At 38.7% G+C, this 16945-nt stretch overlaps 1 protein-coding gene across 1 annotated transcript in view; it reads right to left on the bottom strand.

The window, feature by feature from the left end:
- MALRD1 (MAM and LDL receptor class A domain containing 1) overlaps positions 1 to 16945 on the bottom strand; it is a 580642-nt gene that overhangs the window by 282334 nt on the left and 281363 nt on the right. The window contains exons 27-28 of the mRNA XM_060192257.1: positions 3271 to 3516; positions 638 to 795 (exon numbers count right to left, since the gene is read on the bottom strand). Of these exons, the coding sequence (XP_060048240.1) occupies positions 638 to 795; positions 3271 to 3516 (404 nt within the window). The remainder of the gene's footprint in view (positions 1 to 637; positions 796 to 3270; positions 3517 to 16945) is intronic.

Raw genomic sequence — 16945 nt, 5'->3', positions numbered from 1 at the left:
GTGTTTGAAACAAACAACCCCGAGCACTGGAACCACAAGGAGTTCTCTTAGATGTCAACAGGCCAGATAACATTATTTAAATCTTTTTCTTTTCATTCTTTAAAATGCAACACAGAGCACAGGGGATTGAACCCATAGCCTTGTGCATGTATACCCTCCGCCCCCCCCCCCCATGTGGCCTCAAAGGCTCAACCTTTTCATCATATACTGGAGAAAGAGGGTAAGAGGGACAGGAGGAGGGGGAAAAGATAGAAGAGGGAGAGAAGGAAAGGAGAGGAAGGGGAGGGATGAGAAGAGGGAGAAGAGGAGAACTGAGAGTGAAGGGAGAGAGGAAGGCAAGGGTGTGAAAAGAGAGACACAATGAAGACAGCCCAGTGGCCACAGTACATCTATGATGGAGCTTCCCCATGGCCAGCCATAATGTCCCCATATGGTGCTAGGACTCAATCCCAGTGCCTCATACAGCAAAACATGCACTTGACTGTGTGAGTGATTTTTGTGGTTTTTTTTTTTCCCCTTTTAGCCCTGTAGAATTCAGGGTCCCTTCTTCATTCTGCTAGTATCCTTTGTCCCTTGCCCATGTGATGCCTGGAGCAAATATCACTGGGCTCAAAGGAATTGCAGGTGAAGAGCCTACCTTAATGAGAATCTGAATGGAACCTGTGGCCTTTGTGGATATGAAATACCAGAAGCTCAGGGTGCAGGTGGTGCTGGATTCCTGCCACACAGTGCTCCTGAGATGGGCTGCTTCACCTTGAAGACCCACTGGAGTGGCCTCCAGGTACAGGAAGTGTCCTAAGAACAAGGACAGGATTCAGATCAGACCGAAATAATGAATGTTTTATTTTCTTTTTTTCATCTTAGAGTTTTTTAATTACATTTCAGATGATCTGAGCAGCTGATGGCATTTTCATTTGAAACAGAAAGGAAATATAATAGCCTTGCCTCTAGCTCATGGACAGAACAATTTCCAACTGTGTGCTTTTAGCAAAGTACTTCGGCTTGCAGATGAACTGATCTAATGGGATATTTATACCACAGAATCAACAAGATAGTTATATAAATTGTTTAATGGTGCCCTCAAACTGTTATTATAAAATAATGCAAAGATCACTTAGGAAATCCAAATGAAGAAAGAGGATCTGTTCCCAAACATTCAGTCTTCTGTTGAGTATATAGAAAAAATACTTGGAAATGTAGCATGCAATATGAGAAGAAACACACTGAGTTTTATATCTGTGCACACATTATATCCAAAATATTTATAAGTGTTTGGATAAGACCTAGACATTCACTTCTCTGGCTTGCTTAGTCTGCCTCGGAAAGCTTAATTTTTCCATAGGTTTTCAGAATCAGAATATTTAGATTTCTCTTTCCCATTGTACAGAATTCAAGAATATAAGATCCTTTCATCATTTTTCTAACATCCTTTTTCTGCTCACCAGTAAGTCTGAGGCTTGACATGCAGAAATTAATGCAAAAATGGCCAAAATGGAATCAACCTAAAGGTCCATCGATGGATAACAGAATAAAGAAGATCCGAGACAGACACTAAGTGGACTACAACAGTAACAAGATGGCACTGCCTCATGGGACAAAATGGGTGGAACTAGAGGTGATTATGCTAAGTGAAATAAGTACAAAAGTAAAACGCACCTACCAGATGGCTTCACTAACTCTGGACTACTAATAACTAAAACAAATGCACTTGCAAAAGAATAATCATCAAATGGTTAGACTTTATTAAAACTATGATGGTTATTACAGGAGTAGGGAGGGAGCTGCTGGGGGCATAGATAAAGGGGCCATTGGTACAGTGGCATGGGAAATGTAATGGTGAATATGGAGAGGTGTGTGCATGTGTGCATGTGTGTGTGCGTGCGTGCGTGCGTGTGTGTGTAACTATATTTCTCAAATCATCTAACACTGTGAAAAAATTACATCAATATATTTTTTTAAATAAACTATACCAAGCACCTTTAGGACATATGGTCTACTTAAGTCTGATTAGCACCTCCTAAGGTTTCCAGCTGCTTTTCCTTCACATTCACCACCTCCTTCAATCTCTACAACCTTGCTTGATGCAGAGAATGAATTACTTTATCTTCATTTCTTTTTTTCCCTTTTGTTGCCCTTGTTGTTTATTATTGTTGTTGTAATTATTTTTGTTGTTGTTACTGATGTCATCGTTAGGACAGAGAGAAATGGTGAGAGGAGAAGACAGAGAGGGGGAGAGAAAGATAGACACCTGCAGACCTGCTTCACCACCTGTGAAGCAACCCCCCCTGCAGGTGGAGAGCCAGGGGCTAGAACTGGGATCCTTAATCCACTGTGCTACCACCGGACTCCCTCACTTTATCTTCATTTCACAGAGGTGAATTTGAGATTTGCTAATGATCCAACAAGGAAAATAATTCAGAGTTGTGATGAGTGTGTTTCATTAAGGAGAGGTACTTGGTAGAAACAAACCCTGTCAACTTCTTTAACCGCTTAGTATTAGGGCTGAATTGTGCTTCCACCAATGTCTAAGTCCTAACCCCAAGACCCTATAGATACAATCTTATTTGGATGGAAGGTTTTTGTGAATGATAAACTCAGATGAAGCATTTACAGTAAACTTTGATCCTGTAAGATGATATCATATGCACCAGACAGGGACACACTTGCCCTTGATTAAGCACACATGTTACAACTGCAAGAAACTGGGTTCAAGCCCTTGGTCTGCAACTGCAGGGGGAAAGTTTTGCAAATAATGAAGCAGTGCTATAGGTGTCTCTCTGTTTCTTTCCTTTCCTATCTTCCCCTTCTCTCTTGATATCTGTCCCTATCCAATAAAAAATAAAATATTTTTAAAAAGAAAAATAAAGATTGTATCCTAATCAAAAAGGGGGTCTAGGACACAGAAATGGGGATGTACAGAGGGACAAGAATGTGAAAACATGGGTAGAATTGAGGCTATCAGAAGCTAGGAGTGAGATCTAGACTCAGTGATCTGTTGCCCTTAACCCTCCACTGCCCCCTCCCCCCACCACTGCCCTCACAAGCAACTAGTGTGACATTGATTTGATTTCAGTCTTCCAGACTCTCAGGACTATGAAACAATCAATGTCTGTCCTTTAATCCTCCCACTCTATGGCACCTGACTATGGTATTCCTTTGAAGACAAAGACACCCAGGAAGGGCTTGATTTCCTTGCTGTGACCCCATGGGGAACAATACGATGCTCAGCATGACTCTGATTACAGCAACTAAAACTACATAACAACCTACCATTTCCATCTCCAAGTGTGTGGTCTCTGGGAGGTCTGAGGCTCTGATGAGAGCCAACCCCCAAAACCCAATCAAAGTTTTCCGCCAGTGAGTTCTGCCAGCCACACCAGCCTTTTTCAAAAGTACAGGAGCTGCCACATTCATTTTCATCAGTATAATCTCCACAGTCATCTACAAAATTGCAGCTTTGTTCAGGACTATAACATTTCCCATTATGACATTCCAGATAGCCATGTGGACAGTGACCTACGGAGGGAAAACAGAAAGGTTGAGTCACTACTACTGACGTGCAGTGAGATCAAAAGATGGTGAGGGCAAATTTACTTTTGTATTTATAGGAATGTAATTTTCTAAGACGTTTTGCGATCTGAGTCCCATTCCTCTCTCCTAATCCCCTTCAGCATTCTGATCTACAGTTCACTACCAAGAGTTATCCACAGGTGAATACAAATGAGGTATTGTCCAGGGAGGTGGTGTAGTAGTAGAGCTTAGGGTTTGAGTCCAAACTCAATCCCTGGCAGAACATATGACAGATTGATACTCTGGTTCTCCTCTCTCCTAGTAATAAATAAACAATTTCCTTTTTAAAAATTATTTATTTATTCATTCCCTTTTGTTGCCCTTGTTGTTTTACTGTTGTAGTTATTGCTGTTGTTGATGTTGTCCTTGTTGGATAGGTCAGAGAGAAATGAAAAGAGGAGGGGAAGACAGAGAGGGGGAGAGAAAGACTGACACCTGAAGACCGGCTTCACTGCCTGCAGGTGGGGAGCCGGGGCTTGAACCCGGTCCTTGGGCTTTGCTCTATGTGCCCTTAACCCACTGTACTACGGCCAGACTCCCAAATAAACAATTTCTAATGAAGGATCAGATCATAGATCTACTAAACTACTCAAATACAGAATTTTGTGTAAAGTCAAAGACATAGCTTAGATCTCAAGTCAAATAAGGTTTTCTACTTTTGATCCTGAAAGTTTCTTATTCCTTTCCATTGTTCCCATTTACCAGCTATGCCATTTAACTTCTTGAGAAAGTAGCTTCTATAACTAGAGGCAAGTTTTCTGAAGTTTGAGGACTGGTGTGCATTAAAGGTAAGAGGACTTGATTAGAACAGGTTCCAGCATCTGGAAACTCCTGCTAGGGAAATGTCATGTGGTCTAGGTCATTCTTATATTTTAGACTCTAGGTAAATTAGGAGCATAAATGGAAAAAGAGGAATGGAAAGCCTTATAGAACAATGTTGGGCAGCAGAGCTGTACTCAGCAAGCCACAGTCGTTCTGTGGACTAAGCTAGATGGTTTATTCAATGCCACCTAATTAAACAGCCTTTCTGTCTGCAAAACCTTTCAAAATAAGTTTCGACCCTGCAGTCTGACCCTAACAAACTTTCTTCTCTGGGTTAACTGCTAACATTTTCCTTTCTTGCAGTGTGGGTGACTTTTTATGTAGGTGACTAGTTTACCTTTAGCAGGTTGAACGTAAGACAAAAGACCTTTAATGTTTCATTTATAAAACTTGACTCTGAATCAACATGAAGATGTTTTTCAGCTATGGAGAAATGGAAATTACTTACACTACCCTCTCATTTACACAAGAAAAAGAGTGATAGCTATTAAATTACCTGATCCTTTTGTAAAGGAAGAGATGCGATTCGGACCCAGATTCGTGGTTTTCAGAATCTTTTTTTTTTTTTTTTAATACAGTGACTTGAAAATAAGAGCAATGATATCAGGTCCACAGAGAAATGGAAATGGTCATGTTGACTACCAGACACATTCTTTCTGAAGGGTCTCTTACAGGGCCTCAGAAATTACTAGATCAGTTAATTTTATATAAGTTGGCATTTGTATTGATTCTGTCAATTCCAGTTTGTTTGAACAAGTAAAAAAAAAAAAAGAAACCTGGTTTCTAAGATGTTTTTTTTTCAAAGAAAAACTGAATCAAACAAAAAAACAATGTGGATTTGTTTCTAAATGGAAACAGTCGCAGACCCCAGAATATTGCATAACCACAGCTAATGTTTTGGAATTGTAATAATTAAGTTTTACATTTCAAAAACAAAAGCTTAAATACTTTAACAGATTTGTTTTTAAGAGAAAGCTTTCTCCACTAATAAAGAAACTTTCACTGCCAAAATGCATTCTACGCATAAAATCATACAAGGTCTTTTTGGCTAAATATCAAGGGAAATTCTTGACTGAAATGATATGTCTAATTCCAAATTATCTCTTCCATGTCTGCTGTTTTGTCCTAAGAAATGAGGTACCTGAGAATAAAATGTCTATCTTTAAGTCATTTTGCAATTAAAACTATTTATTTTTATTTTATTTTTGTTTGTTTGTTTCTGTTTTTTACCAGAGCACTACTCAGCTCTGGCTTATGATGGTATGGGGGATCAAACCTGGGACTCTGTAGCTTCAGACATGAGAGTCTCTTTGCATAACCATTGTGCTACCTACACCTGCCCTATACTTAAAACTCCTAATGAAAACTTGTATATATTTTCATTTTTATAAAAATAGTGTTTGAAATAGCCAGTGACCCTCTTGTTAGGCATCTTATTTTTGATTTTGTAAAGAATAAATTGTGAAAATTAAAAACCTCCAGTATAAATCTTAAGAGACAGCAGGACCTTAACAAGCCTACTAAACTCATTCTGATTCCCCATTCAAACTTTCCTGGTAGAGTCCCAGCCACACTTTTTTGGAGAATAGAACAAAAACTACAATCATTTATCTGGAACCAGAAAACACCTAGAATTGCCAAAACAATCTTGAGGAAAAAGAAACAGAAGTAGAGGCATCACACTCCCAGACCTCAAACTATATTATAAGACCATCATCATCAAAACAGCCTGGTACTGGAACAAAAAGAGGAACACAGACAAGTGGAACAGAACTGACAGCCCAGAACTAAACCCCCACACCTATGGACATCTAATCTTTGATAAGGGAGCCCAAAGTATTAAATGGAGGAAGGAGGCTCTCTTCAATAAATGGTGCTGGGAAAACTGGGTTGAAACATGCAGAAGAATGAAACTGAACCACCTCATCTCACCAGAAACAAAAATATATTTTTTTAAAAATTCCCCCATGCCATCCCACTCACACAGTAAAACTCAGGGCCTTTAAAATGTCTGTTAGGGCTTCTCCAAGCTTGTCCCTGTTTTCTCTAAATGTTGCCCTCCAGTCAGAGTCTACAAACACAAACCTGCAAATGAAGAAGATGGGATGGCATCACCCAGGATCCTAGACAGGGAATCCTTGGATCCCCCCATAGATAATATTGGCCTAGACCTCTAATAGATCCCTCTCTACCATCACTGGTCATATCTACTGAGAATATCATCCTAAGCCTATCTCTAGGCTTCTACAGAAACATATCCTCACTATGATCTAGCAATGGTAGGGACTACCCCAGCCTGGGCCATCCTATTCTACTAGGGATACTGGTTCTGAAGTGAGTGCAGCCTAGAATGTCCCTAGCTGTGACTATGAAATGTGAGCTCAGTCAGACAGGGACTCAGAGGATTTACAGGCTCCAGTACTAAATATGAATGGGGGCTTGGGTTAGATCATTGTGGTAAACAATTAATTGCATTTATATATTTTCTTCAAGTTTGTGAGCAACTCTCTGCCTTCATTCTGTTTCCTAGTTTTACTCTCAACTCTGACACCATCTTCCCAGACAGTATTTCTAGCCCATCCTCATTTTAGCTATCAAGCTCAAGCAAAGATTATTAAGACATAGGCTCCTAGGAACATTCTTAAATTTCTTAGCTTCCAGGAGTTGGGTGGTAGCACAGCAGGTTAAGCGCAAGTTGGCTCCTATCCAACAACAACATCAATGGCAAAAATAACAATAATGACAAGTGCAACAAAATGGGGGAAAATGGCCTCCAGGCACAGTAGATTCATAGTGCAGGCACCAAGCCTCAGCAATAACCCTGAAGGCAAAAACAATAAAAATAAAATTCTTAGCTTCCTTATACCCTAAAGTTTATACTTTCATCTGCTCTATTCCTATTTTATGTTTTCTGTTTATTAAATATTCTGTCCAGCTTTCCATATTTCTGCATTGCAGTCAACAAGTTGCAGATGCTACCATGTATGATTCCATCCTTGGGCAGATGACCTCACCAATGTTTCCCAGAATCTCACTTCTCCAGAGACCTACCTCATGAGGGAAAGATAGAAATAGGCTGGAGGTATGGTTCAACCAGCCATGTCCTACAGAGATGCAATTAAAGAAGTCAGAACTCCTGACTAAAATAAAGGGAAAAACAGGATAGGTTAATGTTGTGATTGGTTTAAAACAGCTTTAACTCATATTTGTCTAGAAAAATAATTATGCTTTGGGCTGGTTTTTCTTCCAGGTGTGTGTGTGTGTGTGTGTGTGTGTGTGTGTGTGTGTGTGTGTGTGTGTGTGTGTATTTATCATGATGATAAGGATATCTTATGAGATATTGTTTTTATTTGGATCCATCAATCTCCTAGAATGGCCTTCTCTGAGGCCAAAGCTCTGTGGAACTGTTATTATGTTCAACAGAAGAACTTCCAGGTCATCACACCACCAAAGCCTAGCTGACAGCACCAGGCCATGTCTGGTGTCAGGGGCTGATTTGCTTTTTCTCATTTTGCAATGTCATTTATATGGTTAAAGAGTTCTTCTCTGAGCAGACAACCCCAGATTATATGAGGACAGAAAATAAAGCCCTTCTGGTGATGTTCTCTGCAGGTGGTGAAAAGTGGCAGACCACTTGCTTTGTGAGATTCCGAAACACTTCATATTTTAAAGTCCTCTTCACACTTCCCCTTGATAGTCCGAAGGTGCTCTGGGGATGACTATAAAACTAATTTGCAAGGAGACAAAATGTAAAAAAGAAAATAAATTCCATAAAAGATATGACAGGAGTCTTAAGATATTGACAAAAAGCAGATGGGGGGATTGCATCTAGAAACAACAAACAAACAAACAAAAAAGCAGATGTGGAAAGAAACCTTGGCATAAAAGAAGCCTCCAGGTTTTAAAAAGAAGATCCTAATGTGGTTCCCCAATGGCCTGTAAATGCAATATGGCTGAGGTACTACTTCAAAAGACAGCAAACTTCTGTGTTTATGTTGTTTCTTGTGTAAAGTTAACTAGCTATAGGTTTAGCCCTCAACCAGGAACATATAAATTGGTTCAAGCACTGCTTCTGCAGCCTCCATCTTCTGTATTCCACTGAGCATCAGTCTAAATACTCAAAGAGCACTAACAGGGTTTATCAGCAGGATAAAATTTATACTAACAGTTACCAATCACACTTACTCAAAAAGATATTCCCAAGAAGTAATTTTATTCCTCATTTTTGACATAGAGAAGGAGGAGAAACCCCACTGTATCACTTCATCTGTAGAGCCTCTTCCCCTAGTGCTCTTCCCCATAATGCTACCATGTGGTTCTGGGGCTCAAATGCAGAGCCATAAACACAGTACAGCAATACTCTACATATTGAACTACCTCATAGTGTCCATATTAATGAAATATTTAATACTTCAACTTGGGGAATGCACTAGCATTATAATTCTAGCATCAAGCTAACATTAATTCTACACTGGAAAAGCACAGAAACAAGTCATCTAATGATTCTAAATTTTAAGAAAATTGATGTTTCAGAGAGTCATTTGTACACATTTGAGTTTCTAGTGAATCGTATTTGGAGTTTAAGATAATAAGGTTGATCATTATTTTCTGAAACTTTAAATTCAACTATAAGAAATAATATGAAGCCACCCTAGTCTATTCTTACTGCTGTCAGGAAATATAAAATATAATCATCTTCCATTGTCTTTCAGTATTCCTGGTAGAGTTCGAGTATTTAAGGAGAATTGGTTTTTTCAAAGATATCATGAATAGAGCTGTTGTCATGAGAGGGAAGAGCCAGAATTATGATCTAGAAATAAATCTTATGATGAAAATTACTTTAGGAAAATTATATTTTATACTTTTTGCAGTCAGATTTGTCAATCTTTCTTTTTATGGTTTTTGACAGTTCAATATCAATAAAGTACTGCCATTTCTTTCTGGCACTATATGATTTCATTTCTTCTTTGTTAAATATTTGAGATCTTTGATCCACCTGAAATCTATTCTGGCATGTGGAATGAGCAATAAAAAAGTCTTAAAGTGAAAAAAATATATATACAACATGGATTCATGAGAAATTAAAGATTTCTCTGGAAATAGAGACATAAAGAGGGAAGTGAGAGGAAAATATTTTAAGATATGTTTTTTGTAGGTAATACTTCATGTGCATATTTAAATAAATACAGGGTTTATTTAAAATGTAGTCACGTGAGGCTAGAACCAAGGTCTGCTCCTGCCAGAGGTTTGTCCCAGGATGAAGAAAGTGCTGACACAGTAAAATTATAATTGGAGAATCTGGTACAGGCAGCATCCTTTATATGAAGAGTTATCTGCACTCCAGATGACTGGAGAGAAAAATGATGAAATTAAAGGAGAGACACTTTTCAGTTCAGAAAGAATAAGTTGGACCGGGAGGTAGTGCACTCAGTTGAGCACATACATTACCAAGTACAAGGCTCTGGGCTCAAGCTCCTGGTTCTGACTGCACAAGAGAAGCTTCACGAGTGGTGAAGCAGTGCTGCACGTCTCTCTCCTCTCTGTCTTTCCCTTCCCTCTCAATTTTCCTCTGTCCTGTAAAAAAAAAAAAAAAAGAAAAAGAAAAAAGCCCTCTGAGAGCAATGAATTTTTAGCACAGGCACCAAGCCCCAGGGAGAAATCCCAGGTGGCAAAAAAAAAAAAATTAAGAATAAGAAAGCTACAGCGCAATCCATACCATATATCTAGTATGTGTCTGATTTCAGAGTTGCTGAATATATTAAATTTTATCACCACAAACATATAAAACAATTTATTACTAAGAGCTTATAAAAGAACCATTACATGTCTGATTCCTCTTAATTTCATGTTTGTCTGTCTTTTATCATGTCACCTAATTGTCAAAAGCATCATATGAGGTAAATACTGCTGGCTCATAAGCATCTATTATGGAGCTGTCCTGATGTTACTGACCAAGGTTCTTAGGACTATTTCTTTGACCAGTTACTACACTGGGATGGCTAAGGTGGACAGTGGTAAAGAAGACTGAAGACTTTGGAATCATAAAGTCTTTCCCAAACATGGCTAAAATTAAATGAACCAAGAAGCAAGGTGCTGAATCCTAGTAGATAGTGTGTGGGAGGCCAGAAGGGCAGGCTCTGCAGTTCATCTGGACCATTAACAAAGATCTGGTCTTATTCTGAGATGAGACACCAATACTCTCAAGACCTGAGATTTGCATAGAATCATGGGAAACTGAGAACATTACAAACTTTGGTAAGCTCATAGGAAGTGGAATATAAATAGAGTAGCAAGGAATACACAAAAAGTGAACAGTTAGGATTCTGTTCCAGGCATGACATCATCTCGCCAGACATAACTTGGGTCCACCCGCATATCAGATGTCAGGCTCAGGAAAAAAAAACAAAAAACTAGTATAGTCATGAGCCCATTGGAATATACCTAAAATAGATCTACTAGCTATTTCCAAAATGGAGACCCCAAATCTTCACCTGCAATATTCGAGCCTTTAGGTTCCACAATTTAGTCAACAATTTGTTTGGCTTTATATGTTAACTCTTTTTTAGCCACCAGATGCTAACATGATGCCTAACAAACTTTTACTGGACAGACGACTCCACCAATGTGTCCTGAAGTCCTGCTTCCCCAGAGCTCTGCCCCACTAGGGAAAGAGAGAGACAGGCTGGGATTATGGATCAACCTGCCAATGCCCATGTTCAGCAGGGAAGCAATTACAGAAGCCAGACCTTCCACCTTTTGAACCCCATAATGATCGTGGGTCCTACTCCCAGAGGGATGAAGAATAGGAAAGCTATCAGGGGAGGGGATGGGGCATGGAGTTCTGGTGGTGGGAATTGTATGGAATTGTACCCCTCTTATCATATAGTTTCCCTAGGTAATGAGATAGGTAGGCTCAGTCTAGTAAAATAGAACTATTAAAGCATAAGTACCGAGAGCATGATAAGCACTTAACAAATATGAGATTATTATCATGAGAATGGGGACAAGGTTGGTGAAAAGAAGTTAAAATTGGAATTTTTAAAAAATAGACTCCTCAGAAATTTCTGAGATATTAAAAATGAGTAGAGTGAGAGAAGTCAAGAATTGCTCTTGGATTTTTTAAAAAATAAATTATTATTTTTTATTGAGAGAACAGAACTCTATTGCCCCATTTTATGCAGGGCCACAGGTCAAACCCATTGTCTCTCGTATGCAGAACAGTCACCTTCCTTGGGCCCATTTTTCTGACAATATTTACAAAGATGGGGTTGAGATGTACCTGAGGCAGGACAAAGTCTTACTCTTATAATTTGTAAAAGAGAGAGAAAAAGAAATTAGTAGCAAAACTAGAAAACACTTATTTTATAGAACATTAATTTTGGTAGGACCCTATTTTTATAGGACAGCAATATGTACTGTTTTTATCACCCTCATCTCAACTCTCAGAGACCAGGATCCTTCTGAGGAAACTGTGTCTAAAGCAAGTGTAAATGGTTTCAAAGTCTGTAAATCAGCTAATGCTTATAATCACACACATCACGCCTTGGCAAATATTGACTCTATTGCTGTATTCAACCATTTTCTCTAGACAAAGATAATGCTGAATTTTCCTTGAAGTGCATTGGTGAGTAATGGAATATACGATATATTTATACAGAGAAGGGAAAATAGTCATAAATTACTTATAACAGGTTGAAAATGGATCAAAGTGTTAAAGAATTAAAGTAATGAAGGTAATCAAAGGTAAACTGATTGTTTCCTCTTGAAGTCTCTGATGAATAAAAGCAAAAATTCTCTAATAAAGGACACAGGGAAAGTCAATGTAAAGAAACATTGCCTAGGAGTCCAGGCAGTAGAACAATGGGTTAAGGGCACATAGTACAAAGCCAAGAACACACACAATGATCCTGGTTCAAGCCCCTGACTCCCCACCTGCAAGGGGTCAAGCAGTGAAGCAGTCTGCAGGTGTCTATATTTCTCTCCTCTCTATCTTTCCCTGCCCTCTCAACTTCTCTCTGTCCTATCCTAATATATATATATATATATATATATATATATATATATATATATCCTCCTAATATATATATATATCCTCCTAATATATATATATATCCTCCAGGAGCAGTGGATTCCTAGTGTTGGCACTGAGCCCTAGTGATAATCCTGGAGTCAAAGAGATAGAGAAAGAGAGAGAAAGAGAGAGAAACATTGCCTATTTTTTTGCTGCATAAAGCAAGAGTCCAAACAATTGTGATGGGTGTAAGAAAATACCAGTTAGTTTTGTTACAGAGACAACAAGCAGGCAGGTGTGTAATAGCCTGGGTGTTGCAATTGCGTAAGCAGAGACAATGAATGACATAAACCAGCAGCCATGGCTACCTGGAAGTCACTACCCACTCCAGCTTGATTGTACCAGGAGCTGATTACAAAGGAAAGTCAACAACATGACACAACCAATTACAGGCAAGGAAATGGAAGGAGCTGAAGGAGTCCCATAAAAGCCAGTCCCTTGCCTCAGGTGTGGTAGACACCTGGGAATCATTCCTCTCTTTGGGTGTGGGTGGGTAGGGGGTGGTGGTGGTATAGATTTAGATTTTTTTTTCTCTCCTTTTCCCTTTAAAATACTTGGTCTTCAATTTAAATTACTCTCCTATATAACTTACATTTAATTCTCCTAATAAATTTCCTTAGCACACTAATGGTTCCAGTGCCTATTAGCCATTTCTGTGTTTGGTTAACTGTCTCCTAATTTGAGAAATAAACTGGGGTTTTTCTAAATAGGATTGTAAATTATCTGAAGGCAATTTAAGCACCATGAATTCCACTTCTGATAACAGAATTTTAATTTCAGTGAGCAAACCAGTTGTCTAGGTCTAATCCAACCACACTGAAGTCAATTTACAAACCACACATAATTTAATGACTCCTCTTAATCAGTTCCTTTTCTATTTCCACACAAACTTCTTCCTTTCTGTCTTTCTTCCTTTCTGTCTTCCTTCCTACCTTCCTTTCTTCTTCTCCTTTTCCTTTTTATTTGCATCAACCTGAATTTATGACTCTGGGTTGACTTTTTTAGATATAGAGAGACAAGAAGAGAGAGGGTGGGAAAGGTGATACCACAGCACCAAAGCTTCTCCCATTATGGTGGGACTGGGTTGGAAGACGAGCCACATGTATGACAACACAGGCACCTTCTCAGGTGACTTATCTCCCAGGTCCTCCATATAAACATTTTTGCATTACAATAACAGTTATCATAAGAAGAATGTTTCAAATATAAACAGATGAATAGAAGATATAGTGGGGAAAAGGGATCATAACTTAAATAACTATATTAAAACAAATTAAGGTAACTATATATTTTGGTTTTAAAAAACTGAAAATAAGAGGCCAGGCAGCGGCACACCAGGTAAACACACACATTTCAGTGTGCAATGACCAGGTTCAAACTCCCGGTCCCCACCTGTGGGGGGGGGGGGCTTCATGAGCAGTAAAGCAGAGCTGCAGGTGTTTCTCTGACTCTCTCTGTCTCTACATCACCTTCTGCTCTCAATTATGTCTCTATCCAACAATAAATAAAAATATTTTAAAAAATAAAAATACTATCAATCGTCACTTTCATCACCACAGCTAAAATTAAGTGAATGGCAAGCAGTAAGTAGGAAAAAAATGTCTATGACATATACATTTGCCCCAGAATTCTCAAAATACTGAGAAAAAGGTATTTATTTGATATTGATTTTATATAATTTGTGTGAATTCACACTGATAGCATATGATAGAACTGAGATTCCAACCCAAATAGATTTGACACTGAATTGTCTAATCTTTGTTATGACAACTGAATGCATACATTTCTAGGCCAAACAGAAAAACTAAGAAATATCAAGAAGCAGAAGATATCTCTGTCCTAATGTTATTTTTAAACAACTACGCAGACAGGTATACTAAAATTTCTCTAGCAATACAACTCAATATTGATGGATAATCAAATAGAATAAGTGAATTCTTTATATATGTTGGTTATTAAACTCTTATCTGATGTATGGCATGTAAAGATCTTCTCCCATTCTGTGAGGGGTCTCTTGGTTTGGGTAGTGGTTTCTTTTGCTGTGAAGAAGCTTTTTAATTTGATGTAGTCCCATAGGTTTATACTTGCCTTAGTCTTCCTTGTAATTGGATTCGTTTCATTGAAAATGTCTTTAAAATTTATGCGGAAAAAAGTTCTGCCAATATTTTCCTCTAAGTATCTGATAGTTTCTGGTCTAACATCCAAGTCCTTGATCCACTTGGAATTTACTTTTGTATTTGGTGAAATACAGTGATTCAGTTTCATTCTTCTGCATGTTTCAACCCATTGTTTCCAACACCATTTGTTGAAGAGATTCTGCTTTCCCCATGTAATAGTCTGGGCCCCTTTGTCAAAGATTAGATGTCCATAGGTGTGGGGCCTCATTTCTGGGCTCTCAATTCTCAACAACAAGACAACAAATAACCCCATCCAAAAATGGGGGGAGGACTTGGACAAAATATTCACCACAGAAGAGATCCAAAAGGCCGAGAAACACATGAAAAAATGCTCCAAGTCTCTGATTGTCAGAGAAATGCAAATCAAGACAACAATGAGATATCACTTCACTCCTGTGAGAATGTCATACATCAGAAAAGGTAACAGCAGCAAATGCTGGAGACGGTGTGGGGTCAAAGGAGCCCTCCTGCACTGCTGGTGGGAATGTAAATTGGTACAGCCTCTATGGAGAACAGTCTGGAGAACTCTCAGAAGGCTAGAAATGGACCTACCCTATGACCCTGCAATTCCCCTCCTGGGGATATATCCTAAGGAACCCAACACATCCATCCAAAAAGATCTGTGTACACATATGTTCTTGGCAGCATAATTTGTAATAGCCAAAACCTGGAAGCAACCCAGGTGTCCAACAACAGATGAGTTGCTGAGCAAGTTGTGGTATATATACACAATGGAATACTACTCAGCTGTAAAAAATGGTGACTTCACTGTTTTCAGCCGATCTTGGATGGACCTTGAAAAAGTCATGTTGAGTGAAATAAGTCAGAAACTGAAGGATGAATATGGGATGATCTCACTCTCAGGCCGAAGTTGAAAAACAAGATTAGAAAAGAAAACACAAGTCGAACCTGAAATGGAATTGGAGTATTGCACCAAAGTTAAAGACTTTGGGGTGGGTGGGTGGGGAGAATACAGGTCCATGAAAGATGATGAATGACATAGTGGGGGTTGTATTGTTAAATGGGAATCTGGGGAATGTTATGCATGTACAAACTATTGTATTTACTGTTGAATGTAAAACATTAATTCCCCAATAAAGAAATAAATTATGAAAAAAAAGAATAAGTGAATTCTATGAAATGTATTCTATGAAAAGATATTTCATGAATGACTTAAGGAGAAACATTGTAGTGGAGTGTGTGCACCTTACTCTGTGCCTTACAATGTTCTAGCCCAGGGGAGCACCACGGATAGTGAATGTAGTTGCAGTGGAAAATATCACAGCAAAGTGATATTTTGAAATATCACTTTTATGACATTGAAAGTTCCTTTCAATGTCATAGGAGTCAAACTAAAACCTGGGTTGTGCACATGGCAAATTAGTGCACCACAGGAGCTTTCATCAGCTCTGTCTCTCTTTCTACTTCATATTAAAAGGCTGAAAAATCTGACAGAGATGTAACACTGCACATGTAAGAGGCCCTAACATCACAGAGAAAGAGATGAAGAAGAAGGAGGAGGAGGAGGAAGAAAAAAAAAGAGTTGGACTTAGAAGAAACACAGATAATGAAAATTTTCTCTAGTATTTGAAAAGTGGAAATAATAATGATTCATGACATGTTTGTGAATAAGATCTAAATCAGTCTTTCATCTGGATACATAGGTAGAAACAGACATACATGAATGTACACATATGCATGTGTTTATAATCCCAATCATTCTGCATTGAATTTTAAGAGCAACTGTGTCTTCAGAAGCTGGCCCTCCCCATAGGACCTTGCCCTCAACCTGATCAACATTGATAGAGAATTTTCCATCCTCTGAAGGGAGGATGGACAACACACTCTATGCTACACCTGAGGAAGATGGGTCGATACTGGGGCAGCTTGGAATGTTCGTACTCATGACCACAGAATGTGAGCTCAGATCTAGAGGGATGTGGAGGTCACACAGGCTCCTAAGCTAATTATGGGCCCCAGATCACATCAAATCTATGGGGTTTACAGACAACAATATTTATACTCCTTTCCCACATTAGGGAGCTACTCTCATCCTTGATCCAGCTTTCTGTTCCTTTTCCCAGCAATGACATCATCTCCCCAGACAATAATTAGGATTCACCTGCATATCAAATTTCAGGCTCAGGAAAAAACAAATAAACAAAAAGACAAAACAACAACAACAACACTATGCCTACTAGCTATCTACAAAATGGAGGACCTCCCCAACACTTTATCTGCACTATTCCAGCCTTGAGGTCCATGATTAGTCAACAATTTGTTTGGTTTTGTATATTAATCTATT

This window comes from Erinaceus europaeus, chromosome 6 (assembly GCF_950295315.1).
Source record: "Erinaceus europaeus chromosome 6, mEriEur2.1, whole genome shotgun sequence".
NCBI lineage: Eukaryota > Metazoa > Chordata > Mammalia > Eulipotyphla > Erinaceidae > Erinaceus > Erinaceus europaeus.
This window is presented reverse-complemented; position numbering and strand designations above follow the sequence as displayed.